Source organism: Carcharhinus amblyrhynchos, chromosome 14 (assembly GCF_965287045.1).
Source record: "Carcharhinus amblyrhynchos chromosome 14, sCarAmb.v2.hapA, whole genome shotgun sequence".
In the NCBI taxonomy this organism is placed as follows: Eukaryota; Metazoa; Chordata; class Chondrichthyes; order Carcharhiniformes; family Carcharhinidae; genus Carcharhinus; species Carcharhinus amblyrhynchos.
Genome location: NC_137337.1, coordinates 64379195 through 64398564, shown reverse-complemented (window position 1 = coordinate 64398564; position 19370 = coordinate 64379195). Strand labels below are relative to the sequence as shown.

The window sequence follows — 19370 nt, the reverse complement described above, 5'->3', positions numbered from 1 at the left end:
GCCCCTCCCAGCATCTGCAGCCTTTTGGGAATAGAGGGTTTCAGATTTCCACCACCCCTTTTGTGAAAAAAGTACCCCTTGATTTCACTCCTGATTTTTCAATCTAATTTGAAGCTTATGTTCTCTTGGTTTTGATTCCCCCACAAGAGGAAATAGTTAGTCTGCAGCTGCCTTGCAGAATCATTTCAACATTTTAAACTCCTCATTCTGATCATCCCTCAACCTTCCTGGGTGGAATTTTTCAGCCCTGTTGCAGTGGGACTGGGGCTGGAAAATGTGGCAGGCCATTCAAAAGTCCATTGCCCGCGTACAACCAAACACACTTATTTGCAAAGATTAGATTCAGATTAAAACCGTCAAGCCCTCCCACATTCAGGTGTAAAACAGAACCACAGGGCTATCACCATCTGAGCCAATGATACCACTCAGTACTGCACTTCTACCATCATTGGAGCCAATAGCGTGGCTCAGTACTGCACTTCTACCATCATCACAGCCAATGGCGTGGCTCAGTATCACAACTACATTTAGCCACAAGCTTTGAACAGTGCTGCCAAGCAGAGCTACCATCCTGCGCATTGGGAATTCCATGGTGCTGCATTGCAGAGTGCACACTGCATGTTGATCTAGCACCAGTGAAACATTAAACGTAAACCTCTTGTATTTGCTGGAATTTAGGAAAATGAGAGGGATCCCATTAGAACCTATAAAATTCTAACAGGACTAGACAGGGTAGATGCAGGAAGAATGTTCCTGATGGGTGTCCAAACCAGGGGCACAGTGTAGACCATTGAGGACAGAGCTGAGGAGAAATTTTTTCACCCAGAGAGTGGTGAATGTGTGGAATTCGTTACCACAGAAAGTATTCGAGGCCAAAATATTTTGTGCTTTCAAGAATCAGTTACATATAGCACTTGGGGCGAAGGGGATCAAATGTTATGGGGGCAAAGCGGGATTAGACTATCGAGTTGGATGATCAGCCACGATCATAATGAATGGTGGAACAGCTCGAAGGGCCAAATGGCCTCCCCCTTCTCCTATTTGCTATGCGGTGGAGAATCAGGCCATACATGGTGGTGAGGAGGCCTGCAGGCGTGGCCCTGGAGCAATCTTAAAGCTACAGCGCAATGCAACAAACAGGCTATGGACGGTGAGGAGAAATTAAAGGGGGCGTTGGTCCTGATTACATTCTGGTGAATCTGCAATCTACTCATTTCCAGGCCGATATATTCCTGTCTGGGGACACTGGTTAGCTCAGTTGGCTAAATGGCTGGTGTATGGACTGGATTAATGCCAGTGCACGGAGTTCAATCCTCTTTACGCTGTGGTAGACTTGGGCCTGCCTCCTTACCCAATCCCTAGTAAAACATCACCAAGAACCTGCTTTCAGGTAGAGAACTCGAAGAAAAGAAAGATATCCTTTCTAAGGTGCATCAGCTGGAACTAGACAGATGCAAATGTGGCCCGACCAAGCCTCTTGCAACCTGATCCTCCCTTTGATTTTCAACACCCGTTTTGGAGACGAATATTTAATTAGTCTTTTGCATTTTGTTTTTGTAGCTGGCCACTCCATGATAGAGATCCTGTAATGACGCCTCCCCCTACCACGACCCCCACCCCCGCCCACCGCCCATGAAGGAGATCCTGTGTGTGGATCCTTAAATCTCTCAGTATCCCCACCCTCGCTTGCATTTCACCAGTTAAATAGTACTTAGGTCGATCCTTTTCTGATCCACTGATTTGGGTTGAAATCCATCAGGCAGTGTTTAGCCACTCATGTGGCTAGACCATTCCAGAGGGCAGCTGAGAGTCAACCACACTGCTGTGGCTCTGGAGTCACATGTAGGCCAGACCGGGTAAGGACGGCAGATTTCCTTCCCTAAAGGACATTAGTGAACAGATGGGTTTTTCTGACAATGGTTTCATGGTCATCAGTAGACTTTTAATTCCAGGTTTTTATTGAATTCAAATGTCACCATCTGCCGTGGTAGGATTTGAACCCGTGCCCCCAGAACGTTATCCTGGGTCTCTAGATTACTGGTCAAGTGTAAGTACCACTGCAGGACTGCATTCCTCTGTACAGCACAGAAAGAGACCATTTCATCCACCATGTCTGTGCCAGCTCTCCATAGGAGCAGTTTACCTACTGCCTGCCCCTTCTTCACCCTGTAATCCTGCACATTCCTGCTTTTAGACTCACAGTCAACTCAATCTATCAATGTCACTTAGAATCACAGAAACCCTACAGGGCAGAAGGAGGCCATTCGACCCATCAAGTCTGCACCGACAACAATCCCACCCAGACCCCATCCCAGTAACCCCACACATTCACCCTGCTAATCCCCCTGACTCTAGGGTCAACTTAGCATGGCCAGTCAACCTAACCCGCACATCTCTGGACTGTGGGAAGAGTCCGGAGCACTCGGAGAAAACCCTCACAGACACAGAGAGAACATGTAAACTCCACACAGACAGTGACCTGAGGCTGGAATTGAACCCGGGTCCCTGGCACTGTGAGGCAGCAGTGCTAACCACTGTGCCACCCTCTGAGCTGTCTTGCTGTCACTTTGCAGATCTTATGGCAAACGTTAGTCATTTTCTTTTAATTTGAGTACATAATCGTTACTGCTACTCTCTGACCGCCTATCCAATTAGTCAATATTTTGCCTTCAGTTCCATCAGCTTCAATTTTAGCCTCTTTAGGCCATTGCCTGACTTTGAGCTTTAATCAGACAAGCCCGTCACACATTCCTAGGCTTTACTCTGATCATTGGTTTTATTTGGGAAGGACAGAGAATCCACTTGTACAGTTAAAGCGGGAAGAAAAGAGGCGAGGCCTACCTGATCTGCTCAGGGGTGCAGCCTTGTCTGTAGTGCTTGGGGTAGAATTTCTCCAGAACCTGCTGTAGAAACTGCTGCATCTTAGACTGGGAGCTGCCGCCTGGACTGGAAGGATTGGGGCGTGCCAGGTCTCCATACTCGATCTGCAGGAACCACACACTCCATTACAAACTCTGAAACATCATCGTAAATAATCACTCCCTCCACCACTGGCGGACAATGGGTACCATCTCCAGGACGCACTGCAGTAACTCATCAATATTCCTTCAGCCGCACCTTCCAAATCCATTAGCTGGAATTATCCTGCCATTCCCACTGGCAGGATCTTCCAGTCCCGCTGCTAGTGGCCCCCTGCCTTGACTTTCCCAGCAGCGAGGGGGTCCACACAGCAGGAAACCCAGTTGACAACAGGGGGACCAGAGGATCCCACCACTAGCCTGGGGCAGGCCACCTCTGTCGTCATGAAACATGCAACAAGTGGGGTGGGGAAAATTTGGCCACGATTTCTCCTGCCTCAAAGGACAAGGGCACCTGCAAGTTCCCCTCTAAGTCCACAGACCAGCCTGACTTGGAACTATATCACTGCTCCTTGACTCAAATCCAGGAACTCCCCTCCGAACAGCACTGTGGGCGTACCTACATCTTAGAGGATTCAGGAGGGTTCAATTCAGAGCTTCTGAAGAATTGTTCAGGGTGGGGAATAACACTGACCTTGTCAGCATCATCAGAAAAGTTAAAAATCCTTCAACAGGACAGCAAATCCCGGAAATTTGCAGCGAAACATCATTAAGAAAAAAGGCCAAGGACAGCATTTGGTCTACGCAGCAGAATCCTGGATCACTTGAGCTGCATTAATGCCCATGCAGGGAAAGGCAGCCCATGGCTTGACTAACCAGGTAGGAACAGAAGTCAGATACTCAGCTCCTGAACCTGCTTCACACCTTAAATCCAATTTCCCCATCTCCACATCCCTTCATTTCATCATGTCTCCTGGAACAGGAAGGTAATTCATTGCTGGGTGCTTTGTCATGTGCAATACTGAGCCACACAAACCAAGTGGATCCTAGCTTGCACTCTCTTGTCTGTGTTAAGCTAGCTGCGGACAGGCTGCAGAAGATTATTCTCCTCTGATCAAAGAAGGTGCGGAGCTGTTTTAATGAATGTGTAAAAATGATGAAGGGTTTTAAAATCTTGAGCCTACAGTGTGTAAGGAGGCCATTTGGCCAATCGAGCCTGCACCAACCTATGTCCCATCCCCATAACCCCATATATTTACCCTCCTAATCCCCCTGACACTATGGGGCAATTTAGCACGGCCAGTCAACTTAACCTGCACATCTTTGGACTGTGGAAGGAAACCGGAGCACCCAGAGGAAACCGATATAACGCTGAATGAAATCAGGAGAAATTATTTCCACAGTCAGGTTAGTAAGTAGAGGACACAGATTGAAGATAGTTGGCCAAAGGAAGAGGGGAGATATGAGGAGAGTTCTTTCATTCGGGTGTTGTGATCTGAAATACGCTACCAAAAATGTGGCAGAAGCAGATTCAGGAGTAACTTTAAATAAATAGTTGAAAAGGCAATGGGATATGGGGAGAAGAGGACATTGAATGAACTCTCCAGTTAGTCCCAAAGGGCCAGTAGAGGTACAATGGGTGAAATGGCTTCTTTCTATTCTAGAAGGTTCTATCAAGGCAACTGATGTGCTGTATTTAGCTTTAAAGCTGCGGAGTAAAGAAGAGGAGGGGAAGTTTAAAGTTTATTTATTAATATCACAAGTAGGCTTCCATTAACACTGCAATGAAGTTACTACGAAAATCCCTGACTCGCCTGTTTGGGTGCACTGAAGGAGAATTTAACATGGCCGGTGCACCTAACCAGCACGTCTTTCAGACTGCGGGAGGAAACTGGAGCACCCCAAGGAAACCCACACAGACACGGGGAGAACGTGTAAGACTCCGCACAAGACAGTCGCCCAAGCTAGGAATCGAACCCAGGCCCCTGGTGCTGTGAGGCAGCAGTGAGGAACACACAGAGCTAGGGTTCCTGATCACAAACATTCTCCGATATCCCAAGCTGGAAGGTGTGTGTGTGTGGAGCAGCTGGGTGAGTTCGGGGTGGCGGGGGCGGTGGGGAGGTGGGTGGGGTGGTACCTTCGGTTGCCTTGTCACCTTCAAGAAGGAAAGGCAACGTGGGTGAAACGATGTACATCTGCACTGATAAAACATGGCTCATTATCCATGGTAACCAGCCCAGATCCCCCACAGGTAGCACAACAACACATCCCAATCTGTTCTGAGAAAAGAAATTGGAAAACTGTTACATACGTAACACAAAGATATGAAAAGAGTGGAAGTGAAAACAAAATAGACATGGATGTGAAGGAGAAAGGATAAAATAGAGAGATTCATAACGAATGGTGGAGCAAATTCAGAAGGCTGAAAAGCCTACTCCTGCTTCTATCTTCTATGTTTCCATGATAGAGATAGAAAGATGAACATGAGAGAAGGGAGGGAAGGAAGGTGGGAAGGGAGGAGGGTGGGAAGGGACAGAAAGAGGAAGGGAAAGAAGGGAAAAAAAGGAGAGAAGGAGGGAGGGAGGGAAAAAGAAGGGAAGGAGCGAAGGAGGGGAGGAAGAGTATCTAAGAGAGAGAGAGGGAAAGAAAGGGAACATGAGAAATGGGAATACAAACGAGAGAGAGAGAGAGAGAAAAACAGGAAAGTGTAAGCGAGAACATGACAGCATGAATGTGAGGATCAGGGCAGATGGAGCAAGACATGAAGTGAGAGGGCGATAGAACAGAAGATGCAAAGCAGCAGAAAGAGAGAGACTGAGGAAGCAAACAAATATGTTAGAGAAAAGAGTTAATCTGAGAAACTAGAGGTTGCTGTTGTTGGGTGTTTTTGAACAGGGTGACTATCTGTCTACAGTCTCCTACACAGAATCCCTACAGTGCAGGAGGCCATTTGGCCCGTTGAGTCTTCACTGATTCTCCAACAAAGCATCTTATCCAGGCCCACCACCCTACTGCTCCATTCCCATAAACATTTACACCACTAATTCCCCTAATGTTCACATTTTGGGACACTAAGGGTTGATTTACCATGGCCAATCCACCCAACCTATACATCTTTGGACTGTGGGACTGACAGGCTACGCTCACACCATTGGGATTGCTGCACTGAATGGCAGAGTCAGTAGTTCTCTGCAAGACAGGGGAGCAGGGTTTCAATATCTACTAGATTGAATGGGACTTGTAAGTCCCTGGGACTTTGAACAGAGAGCTGAGCATCTGCTCCTGTCAACTGTATCAATAATACACCTTGGTGACCCAAACACTAACCTGCGCCATTAATGCGGTCACCTCCAACGCCAGGTCTTTGTTGACGGGAAATCGTCCATTCACCACCTCATCATTAACCTGATATGTCAGCAGGAGGCGCTCTCGCTCTGTTTCACCCTTGGCCTGAGCTCTGAAATACATTCTGTGCAGAAGAACAGGGTCAGTGTGGCCAAGAGCACACACAATTCACAGACACTAACAGTTACATAGGAGAGACAGAGCAGTCAGTGCAAAGGACAGTTAGCCTCAGAGACAGGCCAGCGGGGAGTATTCTGCTGCCTTTATTCAGTCTCTCACACTGTCTGCTGAGTGGGGATGATCTTGCAAATTGATTCGGCTTTTCTCACAGAGCTGTTATTTGCAGATTTGACACAGTGTGGCCAGCAAGGGGCGACAAAGGCTCATGTCAATGATGATCCACCAGCTGGAATGGGAAATTGGTGACTGTCCATCATTGACAATGAAGACAGAGCAAAGGGCACCAACACCAATAGAGACATGGAGCATATCAACAAAATACATACAGCATCACGTCTGAGCGGAACATCAGATTGGAACGCACACCCTCTATATTATTAACACAGGAATAGGCAACAGTGTGTATATTATAAACCGGGGGATACCGCACTGTGTATATTATAAACCGGGGGATACCGCACTGTGTTTATATAATAAACCGGGCAATATGGCACTGTTTGTATATTATAAACTGGGGGATACGGCAGTGTGTATATTATAAACCGGAGGATACGGCAGTGTGTATATTATAAACCGGGGGATACCGCACTGTGTATATTATAAACCGGGGGATACCGCACTGTGTATATTATAAACCGGGGGGATACCGCACTGTGTGTATTATAAACCGGGGGATACCACACTGTGTGTATTATAAACCGGGGGATACGGCAGTGTGTATATTATAAACTGGGGGATACGGCAGTGTGTATATTATAAACTGGGGGATACGGCACTGTGTATATTATAAACCGGGGGATACGGCACTGTGTATATTATAAACCGGGGGATACGGCAATGTGTATATTATAAACCGGAGGATACGGCAGTGTGTATATTATAAACCGGGGGATACGGCAGTGTGTATATTATAAACCAGGGGATACCGCACTGTGTATATTATAAAGCGGGGGATACCGCACTGTGTATATTATAAACCGGGGGATACGGCAGTGTGTATATTATAAACTGGGGGATACGGCACTGTGTATATTATAAACCGGGGGATACCGCACTGTGTATATTATAAACCGGGGGATACCGCACTGTGTATATTATAAACCGGGGGATACCGCACTGTGTTTATATAATAAACCGGGCAATATGGCACTGTTTGTATATTATAAACTGGGGGATACGGCAGTGTGTATATTATAAACCGGAGGATATGGCAGTGTGTATATTATAAACCGGGGGATACAGCACTGTGTATATTATAAACCGGGGGATACCGCACTGTGTATATTATAAACCGGGGGGATACCGCACTGTGTGTATTATAAACCGGGGGATACCACACTGTGTGTATTATAAACCGGGGGATACGGCAGTGTGTATATTATAAACTGGGGGATACGGCAGTGTGTATATTATAAACTGGGGGATACGGCACTGTGTATATTATAAACCGGGGGATACGGCAATGTGTATATTATAAACCGGAGGATACGGCAGTGTGTATATTATAAACCGGGGGATACGGCAGTGTGTATATTATAAACCGGGGGATACGGCAGTGTGTATATTATAAACCAGGGGATACCGCACTGTGTATATTATAAAGCGGGGGATACCGCACTGTGTATATTATAAACCGGGGGATACGGCAGTGTGTATATTATAAACTGGGGGATACGGCACTGTGTATATTATAAACCGGGGGATACCGCACTGTGTATATTATAAACCGGGGGATACCGCACTGTGTATATTATAAACCGGGGGATACCGCACTGTGTATATTATAAACCGGGGGATACGGCACTGTGTGTATACTATAAACCGGGGGATACGGCACTGTGTGTATTATAAACTGGGGGATACGGCAGTGTGTATATTATAAACCGGGGGATACAGCACTGTGTATATTATAAACCGGGGGATAGGCACGGTGTGTATTATAAACTGGGGGATACCGCACTGTGTATATTATAAACCGGGGGATATGGCAGTGTGTGTATTATAAACCGGGGGATACGGCACTGTGTATATTATAAACCGGGGGATATGGCAGTGTGTGTATTATAAACCGGGGGATACGGCACTGTGTATATTATAAACCGGGGGATACGGCACTGTGTGTATTATAAACCGGGGGATAGGCACTGTGTGTATTATAAACCAGGGGATACCGCACTGTGTATATTATAAACCGGGGGATATGGCAGTGTGTGTATTATAAACCGGGGGATACGGCACTGTGTATATTATAAACCAGGGGATAGGCACTCTGTGTATTATAAACCAGAGGATATGGCACTGTGTGTATTATAAACCAGGGTATACCGCACTGTGTATATTATAAACCGGGGGATATGGCAGTGTGTGTATTATAAACCGGGGGATACCGCACTGTGTATATTATAAACCGGGGGATATGGCAGTGTGTGTATTATAAACCGGGGGACACGGCACTGTGTGTATTATAAACCGGGGGATACGGCACTGTGTGTATTATAAACCGGGGGATATGGCACTGTGCGTATATTATAAACTGGGGAATATGGCACTGTGTGTATATTATACATCGGGGATACCATGCTCTGTAGTAGTCACTCTGTTTAATGTGTGGTCTTACCTGCTTTTATAAAGCAGTCTCACAATCCTGTTGCTTTCGTATTTCCCAGGGTGCAGTTCTTTTAGGGCTTGCTCCGATTTTGAAATTACATCACAAATCTACAAGAAAAAATAATTAACGTTTTTACACAAATGAATACCCTGGGTGAGCATTGTGAGATAACATCATTACCGAATTGCTTACTATCTCGACTCAAAAGTAAAAAACATCAGAAACCAGGCCACAGAATACTCACTGTGATTAATACTGACTAAAGATCAGACTTTGTATCAGTATGGCTCAAAGCACAGATCAGATATCAGTGTTACAGTGAGGGGTGTGGGGTATATCAGTGTTACAGTGAGGGGTGTGGGGTATATCAGTGTTACAGTGAGGGGTGTGGGGTATATCAGTGTTACAGTGAGGGGTGTGGGGTATATCAGTGTTACAGTGAGGGGTGTGGGGTATATCAGTGTTACAGTGAGGGGTGTGGGGTATATCAGTGTTACAGTGAGGGGTGTGGGGTATATCAGTGTTACAGTGAGGGGTGTGGGGTATATCAGTGTTACAGTGAGGGGTGTGGGGTATATCAGTGTTACAGTGAGGGGTGTGGGGTATATCAGTGTTACAGTGAGGGGTGTGGGGTATATCAGTGTTACAGTGAGGGGTGTGGGGTATATCAGTGTTACAGTGAGGGGTGTGGGGTATATCAGTGTTACAGTGAGGGGTGTGGGGTATATCAGTGTTACAGTGAGGGGTGTGGGGTATATCAGTGTTACAGTGAGGGGTGTGGGGTATATCAGTGTTACAGTGAGGGGTGTGGGGTATATCAGTGTTACAGTGAGGGGTGTGGGGTATATCAGTGTTACAGTGAGGGGTGTGGGGTATATCAGTGTTGCAGTGAGGGGTGTGGGGTATATCAGTGTTACAGTGGGGGTGTGGGGTATATCAGTGTTGCAGTGAGCGGTGTGGGGTATATCAGTGTTACAGTGAGGGGTGTGGGGTATATCAGTGTTACAGTGAGGGGTGTGGGGTACATCAGTGTTGCAGCGAGGGGTGTGGGGTATATCAGTGTTACAGTGAGGGGTGCGGGGTATATCACTGTTACAGTGAGGGGGTGTGGGGTATATCAGTGTTACAGTGAGGGGTGTGGGGTATATCAGTGTTACAGTGAGGGGTGTGGGGTATATCAGTGTTACAGCGAGGGGTGTGGGGTATATCAGTGTTACAGTGAGTGGTGTGAGGTATATCAGTGTTACAGCGAGGAGTGGGGTATATTAAGGGTGGCACAGTAGCACAGTGGTTAGCACTGCTGCTTCACAGCTCCAGAGACCTGGGTTCGATTCCCGGCTGTGTGGAGTTTGCACATTCTCCTCGTGTCTGCGTGGGTTTCCTCCGGGTGTTCTGGTTTCCTCCCACATCCAAAGATGTGTGGGTTAGGTTGATTGGCTGTGTTAAAATTGCTCCTTAGTGTCCTGAGATCCGTAGGTTAGAGGGATTAGTTGGTAAAATGTGTAGGGATATGGGGATAGGACCTGGGTGGGATTGTGCTCGGTGCAGACTCAATGGGCTGAATGGCCTCTTTCTGTACTGTAGGGATTCTATTTTCTATGATATGAGGAGACTATGCTGACAGCTACACTGGAGATCATCTGAAGGGACTCCTGGGTTTTATGTTGGTGATCCCAGCCCCCGGGGCCCCACGCAGAGGGATTACGTTGCCTCACCTTCACATTGCCCTGCAAACAGTGTTCCAAATCCTTTCCAGAAGGATCATCTGTGAAGAGTGCAAATCCGGAATGTAGTGGTTTTCTCATCCCTATTTCCTGGTTGAGTGTGTGCAAGAACTCCTCGACTGTGGTGGATCCGTCAAAACCCACAACCTGAGTGAAAGACAGGATGAAGGAATTTAGGTGAGGCCTGTTCTCGTGGTTTCATGTTCTACACAAGGTGTCCATGGCTGGATCACAGACTAACCCAAAATCCAGACACAAAGCAAGAACCCACACTGGGGTGGGACACTGCACTGGGTTACTTGCTGACCATCTAACATCCCAGCCCTGGGTTTGACAAAGCCTTGAGTTTCTAAAAGACAGTCTCACCCCCTAACCGTCAAGAAAAGTTATCAACAAGAACCATCAAATCTCCAAAAGTGAATATAACTCCCTGGAGAGCTGCACATACCTGAGCCATTAACTTCTAAAGCTGAATAAAGCATCCAGTACCAGTAACTTCAAACAGAAATACTGAATGACAGAAGATGAGGTGCTGATATTTTACTGTAACTAAAGTGGCCATTGAGGTCCATACGAATTAGGAGGAATAGGCCATTCAGCCCCTCGAACCTGCTCCGCCACGGCTGATCTGATTGTCCCCCACATTCTTGCCGCACCTTTCACCCGCTTCCCCTTGTTAATCAAGAATCAATCTAACTCTGCCTTAAAAATAACTATTCAAAGAGGGTTTGCTTCCACTGCCTTTTGAGGAAGAGAGTTCCAGAGACACACACGACCCTCCGAGAGAAAACTATTTCTCCTCATCTGAGGGAGGAGGGCTGCCCCAGCTGTTGCATCTTGGTGTACAGCTGGTGCTCCAGCCATTTTCCACACTGTTGTATGTGGAAGGGCCTTGCTGCTGGCAGGGAATGATGTGGCTGGGTCTACACTGTCATTACTGAAAATTACCCAAATCTTCAATAATACTGTGTGGCACACGTGATCTGCCTAGCACGAGCCCGAAAGCGGGTCCGGGGGGGGGTCCCAAGGAGCAGTTGGGGCATGTCAAGAATGAGGAATCCATCACTAACCTGGTAAGTGGCATTCATGAAGTGGACAGGGATACTGAACGGCAGGGAATGGTGGTAAGGATTCCGCAGGAGGATTGACATGATCTCCATCCGGGACGGCTTGGCTTCCCGATCCCCATTCCGCAGTGTGCGCTCCACTGACCTCTGGCAGTAGATGGAGTATTTACCGATCTCTGTCCTGGGACGGGAATGGAGAGAACGGTGGCCCCAGATTAGCACGTGCAGCTTTGTTCAATCGTCTCAGTAATAACTGCAGTCAATCTACACTATGCAACTCAATAAATGTACTGACACCTCCTGCCGATTGTCAGTTGGGAGTGTAATCCATGGAGAGATATACCAGGATGAGATTTATATGTAAACCCAATGACCTATTCATTCTTGGGAATGGGCAGCGCTGACTAGACTGGGATTTGGGCGTTATGGTGGCATATTGGTTAGCAACGCTAATTACAGTGCCAGGGACCCAGGTTCAATTCCGGCCTTGGGTCACTGTTTGTGTGGAGCTTGCATGTTCTCCCCGTGCCCGCAATGGGTTTTCTCCGGGTGCTCCAGTTTCGTCCCACAGTGTAAAGATATGCGGTTTAGGTTGATTGGGCCTTAGTGTTGGGGGATTAGCAGGGTAAATATGTGCAGTTATAGGGATAGGGTCTGGGTGAGTTTGTTGTCAGTGCAGGTGTAATGGGCCGAATGGCCTCTTTCTGCACTGTAGGGACTCTCTGTGCAGAATTTTACTGGCACATCTGCCTGAATTTCGTATGATCCCGCCCAAGGCCAATGGAGAATACCATTCTCCAAGCCTCGCCTGCCCCCAGAATCGGGGCAGGCGTGCCTGTAAAATTCCAGTCTATGACTCTATTACCATTCCTAGTTTCCCCTCAGGGGGTGCATTAGGCCTTCTTCTTAGAGAGTGTTTACAGAACAGCAACAAGCCACTTGGCCTAATAGACTCAAGCTGTGTTAAGGCATCCCATGAACCTTGAACCACAGCGTAGAATTTTAGTTGCACTTTGATAGAACTGAGTGGAGTTACTGGCTCCATCAGACATGGCAATGAAGAGACTACCACAATGGTCTAGGACTGCAGCCACGTACCAGGGTGACTACTAGTCAGGGTCTTTGGTTTACTAGATTAGTAACATAACTGTTACCATCACCATACCCTGCAGAATAGAGAGAGGTCTACCAAGTGCTAAACAAAGCTAGGGCTTCTTGATAAGGGACTGCAAATGGGAGCTTTACTGTAAACTTCTGGGACAGCACGGTGGCACAGTGGGTAGTGCTGCTGCCTCACAGCGCCAGAGACCTGGGCTCGATTCCCGGCTTGGGTGATGGTCTGTGCAGAGTTTGCACGTTCGCCCCGTGTCTGCGTGGGTTTCTTCCGCTCCGGTTTCCTCCCACACTCCAAAGATGTGTGGGTTAGGTGGATTGGCCAAGCTAATTTGCCCCTTAGTGTTAGGGGGAACTAGTTAGGGTAAATGCATGAGGTTATGGGGATAGGGCATGGGTGGGATTGTGGTCGATGTAGACTCAATGGACCTAATGGCCTCCTTCTGCATTGTGGGATTCTCTGAAACTATGCTGCATTCGACCTGGGAATGCTTGACTGAGTATGAATATTCCAGAACTAAGCAGGGTAAATCAATTATCTTGGGCAAAGTGCTAGGAATGAGAATAAGAGCCAACAGAGACCAGTGTGTCTGTAATGGGTATAGTTGTAGCAAAAGCCAGTCAGGCCCAAAAGTTGTTGATGGTGGGAAATGGTAGCACACACTGAAGGCCAAAACTCTAAGATAGCAATATTTTTAAAAGTCTGAGGTCCATTAATTCTCAAAAAGGAACTGTTAATTGACTCTATTGCAGCAGGAAATGATTATCTAGTTTTCTATGGGTACACACAGTGTACCATACAGTTTTGCCCTGATGTACAATGCAACAAGAGGCCTCTTACCTGGGGTCAGCGTGGCGCTGCAGGTGAAGTTTGAGATACCACAGGAAGTGATGCTGGGGAAGGAAAAGAGCAACGCACAAAGCCAGAAGCTGCCAGCACTGCAAGAAACCATGAGAGATTTCATTAAATGCTTTGTCTTGTCAAATATATGATCGATATTGAACCTCAAACAGACTATGTCAGTTGAAAGTCATGAATAAAAAAACGTATCAATATGAGTGACCCATGAATGATAGGTCAAGCAAAGAATCATAGAATCCTACAGTACAGAGGGAGGCCATTCTGCCCATCGAGTCTGCACCGACCACAATCCCACCCAGGCCCTATACCAGTAACTTCACTTATCTATCCCACAAATCTCCTTGACACTAAGGGGCAATTTAGCATGGCCAATCAACCTAACCCACACATTTTTGGAGTGTGGGAGGGAACTGGAGCACCCAGAGGAAACCCACACAGACACACAGAGAGCATGCTAACTCCACACAGACAGTCACCCAAGGCCGGAATTGAACCTGGGTCCCTGGTGCTGTGAGGCAGCTGTGCCACCGCGCTGCCAACCGATTTCTCGAATCGGATTGGAATGAAGTGTAAACTTGCTTTGCACTCGTCTATACGATGGTTTCAACTGAGAGACAATTATCTACTACAGCCAACAAGTCCAAGATTTGTGCCCTTCAACTCCCATGTCAGGTGGGAATACCATTTCTGATTCCAATGTCTAAAGAACTCGTTTCGCGATTCTGTTAAATAACAGTTACCTGTATGAGGGAGAAGTTGTGTGGCTGCCTATGGCTGGTCTGTTTAATGAACTGACAGTAGATCTCATTCTGTAGCTCCGTGTGGGCCAAGCAAACCTGCAGTGCATTCTGAGCCAGGCACACGTGGTAATCAATCGAAGGCACCTCGACCAGCACGTTGATGAACAGTTGGCATGACTGTGGGGACAAAATATGGTGAAGTATCCATCCACGAATATAATAGGCTGCACCAACCAGAGACAACCAGGGACAACCAGAGACAACCAAGAGGTGGCGAAAGGCTTGGGAGTAAGTTTTTCCAGTTCTGCCCCCTGTGGGAATCATTGCAGGCGGGATGGACGATTTGACAGACCGTCGCAAGGTCTATTGTCCTCAGACAGGAATTTCCGGTTTCAAGGCGGGTGGGATGGTCAAAAAGGTGGGTTTATATAGAATTCCATTGAACACAGAGTATAGACTCTTAGCCCAACAACTCAATGCTCTCCTTGATCATCCTCACATCCTCTAGCTCTGTCAGCAATAATACCTCTAGGTGATGCCGATGGACTAGTGGTATAATCACTAGACTATTAATTCAGAAACTCAGCTGATGTTCTGGGAACCCAGGTTCAAATCCCACCATGGCAGATGGTGGAATTTTTATCTGGAGGATTTGGGGGCTAAGAGTCAATGGAAATCAGTCAGGGCCAGAGTAACGGGTGAACGGGAGGCAGGGTCACACCAAGGCAAACAAAGGGCTGGATTTCACAAAGAGGCACACTGCTCATCATGTAGTCCCTGCCCTCCCTCAGTAGAAAACAGATCAACTTTGTGAAAAAGCGACAGCATGCTGAGCGTTGGAATTCTGCCGTCAGTGGAAGTCCCGCCCTCCAGTCAGACTGGCAGGAAACTCCAGCAGTCGCAGTAGCGCCAGGGCTCAGTGGAGCTGGAAGGTGGGTCCCCATGGGTCCTCGCTATTTGGATGGAAAGGGATTGGCCACTCAATGGAGGGGAGATGAGAAGGACAACCTTTGGAAGACCAGGCAGAGTGGAACAAAGTGGGCAGGGGCGGTGGGCAGAGTGGGGAGGGGAGGGGGCAGAGTGGGGAGGGGAGGGGGCAGAGTGGGGAGGGGAAGTGGACAGAGTGGGGAGGGGAGGGGGCAGAGTGGGGAGGGGTGGGGGCAGGGGGGAGGGATGGGGGCAGAGGGGGTAGGGGTGAGGGCAGAGGGGGGTGGGAAAGAGAGGGAGGAGGGGATGGGAGGAGGGGACGGAAAGAGGGGAGGGGGGGAAGGAGGGGAAGAGGGGTGGTGGGCAACTCTGTTGAGTGAGGGCTGTGTGTGGGGGTGGCTCCAATGTGCACATGACCCCCAAGTGAAATGCTCCCCCATCCCCAGCACCCCTGCCCCCTCCCCTAACTCTCCCCCTCCTCCCTCTCTTTCCCTCTCTCCCTATCCCCATCCCTCCCTCTCTCCCCCTTCTTCTCTCCCCTCTCCTCTCACGTCTCTCCCCCTCCCCTCTCTTCCTCCTCCCATCTCTTCCTCCACCCCTCTCTCGCCCCTCCCCTCTCTCCACCCTCCCACCTCCCCCCCCTCTCCCCGCCTCCCCCCGCCTCACCTCTCTCCCCCTGCCTTTCTCAAAGAAGCAGATTTTAAAGATGGCCTTTGCACTTTCCCCCGGCTGACACTGCCCAGTGTTCTATGGCAGTGGAGGCCAATTGCAGCCGGTAACTGCCAATTATTCGGACAGTTAAAGGCTTCGATTCAGGTAAAGGCAGGCAGCGTAACGGGTGCTTTACCCACTGCCCATACTGGGGGGAAAATGTCAGGGGTGGCTGGGAAGGAGGTGGGCTGGTCACATGCAGCACGAGGGGATGTAAAATATTTCAACCCAATATCCTGATACAGGACCATCCAGGTTCCACACTTAACATGTGACAATCAGCAACTCATCAGAAATAAATAACTAATCCACAATCGGACCGCAATCTAACTCCCCATTGACACAAATCCCATAACCGTCGCTAAATATCGCCAGAGGCCAAATATGGGATCTGTACTGGCGAGATCACGGAATGAGATCTTTCCCAATCCCCGCCAGTAACATAATCAGATGTTCCTTATAAAAGACATCCCGAGCACAGCTTTCTCCAGCTGACTGTGTGAATCCCCTTTGATATTACTGTTCAGTGTGGGGAGGGGAGCCGGCTGCGCAGACTGCGAGCTTCACACTGGCTTTCCCACCTGGACTGCATTTCCAGGCACATCCCGATCAAAGCTAACACATCAGTTTTTACCTTGAAGAGTTTGAGTGCCTCGGTCTGCAGTGCTTCCGAAGGGAGAGTGGTGAGGGGGTTGGAGATACCATCCTTGCTGCAACACAGAACTGGGTGCTTCCACACTGGCGAATCTAGGTTCAAAAACAGCAAGGCACATTCTGTCACAGCACGAACCTACACCTCACTATCCCTGAGCCAGAGACTTCAACAACAAACCCACAGATTCAAAACAGAGGAAACTCTGGTGTCATTCAGGAATTATCTTTGTAGCCAAGAGTTTTGCAATTCCTCACGGTACGGTGCAGTGGATAATAGCCAATGTTTGCACTGGGTTTACCTCACGCCAACTCCTCAACTGTCCCTGCTCCAAGGACTGCACCTCGGTACGAGGGAAGGTTTATCTGTTGTGACCCTGAGTGTTGTTTGTCAACATCGTAACTCCTGCACCCAGACCCAAAGGTCAGTCCACTGAGTGACAACGATTGTTTGTGAGTCAATCTGAATGCCAGTCTTTGTAAAAAAACCCTTCTGTCATGCAAACAGTTCAGAGACCTTCACAGAATACTACAGTGCAGAAGAGGCCCTTCAGCCCATCGAGTCTGCACCAAAACAAACACTAACTGGGGTGATTTCCATCATTGGTATATTAAAGTATGATAATAATCGGGATCAAGAGCAAATATCTTCCTCTTGATAACCCGGAGAGAGGTGTTGAACCTACTAACCTCTACTTTCCTGTTTTAACATTGAACACCAGCAGTCGAGGGGTGATCTGACAGAAGTCTACAAAATATTTACAGGGAAGGGCAGGGTGAATAAGGATAAACTGTTTCCACTGTTTGAAGGCTCTGGAACCAGGGGCCATAATTTCTACATGCTGAGAATCATAAAATCCCTGCAGGACAGAAGGAGACCATTCTGCCCATCGAGCCTGCACCAACAACAATCCCATCCTATCCCTGTCACCCCACTTGCTTACCCTGCTAATCCTGCAAAACTAGGATCAATTTAGCGTGGCCAATCAACCAAACCAGCACATCTTTGGACCGTGGGAGGAAACTGGAGCACCCGGGGAAACCCACACAGACACAGGGAGAACATGCAAACTCCACAGAGGCAGTCCCCCAAGCCGGGAATTGAACCCGCGTCCCTGGCGCTGTGAGTCACCACAGTAACCACTGTGCCACCATGAGAGTTGGGGAGGTTTGGAACACTTCCTCAAACGGCAGTGAATGCTGGTTCAATTGTTTGGTTTAAGTCTCAGATAGACACATTATTACTGAGCGGGGGTATCGAGGAGTATGGGGACTAGGGCAGGTCCCTGGACTGAGGCCACAGATCAGCCATGATCTTATTGAATGGCAGAGTGGGCTCGAAGGGCTGAATGGCCTTCTCATGTTCCAGTGTCTGAAGTTTGCTGGGAGTATTAGGAACAATCATGTTGGACTCGAGGCGTTGGCGCTGTTCCTCTCTCCACAGACGCTGTCCGGCCTGCTGGGCTTTTCCAGCACCTCCCGTTTTCTGGCATTTTCTGTCTACATTCCAAAATTAGCTGACTGTGCATCGAGCCCCAGTCCAGCTCAAACCCCACTCGCTCAACACATTAGGAGGTTTTACACCCAAACAGGCAACGTGACGTTTACTGCTTGTAACAACGGAGGCAGTCAGTGTGTTTTCTCTCCTGGGTATTTGTTCACCCCCATCAGCCTGATTACAGGGAGTCAGGGTGAGGCAGGTAAAACTCAACCGGGAAGCACAGCTCCACACTCTCCACAAAGCAGTGAGATAAATACAGTAAGGGATGTAGAGGGACAAGGTGGAAATGGAGTTGGGAAGAGGTGAGTCATGGTTTAACTGAATGTTGAGCAGCTTCAAGGGGCTGAATGGCCTCCACTTGTCGTTATATTTTTAGCACCTAAAATTAGCACCAGGGTCGACTCCAACCCACTCCAGTGTGTCAGGATCACTCACAGTCATTAGGCACCCTTTACAATGCATAGTATTCACAGCAAAGAAACAGGCTAATCATCCCACCTGGTCTAGGCCCACGTTTATACTCCACATCTCCCACCCAAATTCACCCAATCGGCATATCCGTCAATTCATTTCTCCCTCAGGTGATCAGTTAGCCTCCCATTTCAAATAAAAATCCATGCCATTTTGCTCATCAACTCCATATGACAGCGAGTTTCTCATTCATACTACCCTCCAGGTAAAGAAATTTCCCTCAATCGCTTGTTAGATTTATTAGTGACTATCTTGTCTTTATGTTGCGCCCCCCCCACCTCCCCTCCCCCACCCCTCAGTTTTGAACGCTCCCAAAAATCTATCTAAATCTACCCTATCAAATCCATTCATAATCCTAGAGAGCTCTGATATTGCACAATGGTTAGCAACACTGCCTCACAGCGCCAAGGACCCAGGTTCGATTCCCGGCTTGGGTCACTGTCTATGTGGAGTTTTCACGTCCTCCCTGAGTCCACGCGGGTTTCTTCCGGGTGCTCCAGTTTCCTCTCGCAGCCTGAAAGACGTGCTGGTTGGGTGCTTTGGCCGTGCTAAATTCTCCCTCAGTGTACCCGAACAAGCGTCAGAGTGTGGCGACTAGGGGATTTTCACAGT

General features: G+C 48.2%; 1 protein-coding gene across 1 annotated transcript in view; it reads right to left on the bottom strand.

Annotated features, from left to right (window-relative positions):
• LOC145352743 (pleckstrin homology domain-containing family H member 1-like) overlaps positions 1-19370 on the bottom strand; it is a 150184-nt gene that overhangs the window by 17834 nt on the left and 112980 nt on the right. The window contains exons 18-25 of the mRNA XM_080203010.1: positions 16770-16882; positions 14498-14674; positions 13737-13834; positions 11786-11963; positions 10707-10862; positions 9001-9098; positions 6186-6327; positions 2842-2984 (exon numbers count right to left, since the gene is read on the bottom strand). Coding sequence (XP_080059136.1) covers positions 2842-2984; positions 6186-6327; positions 9001-9098; positions 10707-10862; positions 11786-11963; positions 13737-13834; positions 14498-14674; positions 16770-16882 — 1105 coding nt within the window. The remainder of the gene's footprint in view (positions 1-2841; positions 2985-6185; positions 6328-9000; positions 9099-10706; positions 10863-11785; positions 11964-13736; positions 13835-14497; positions 14675-16769; positions 16883-19370) is intronic.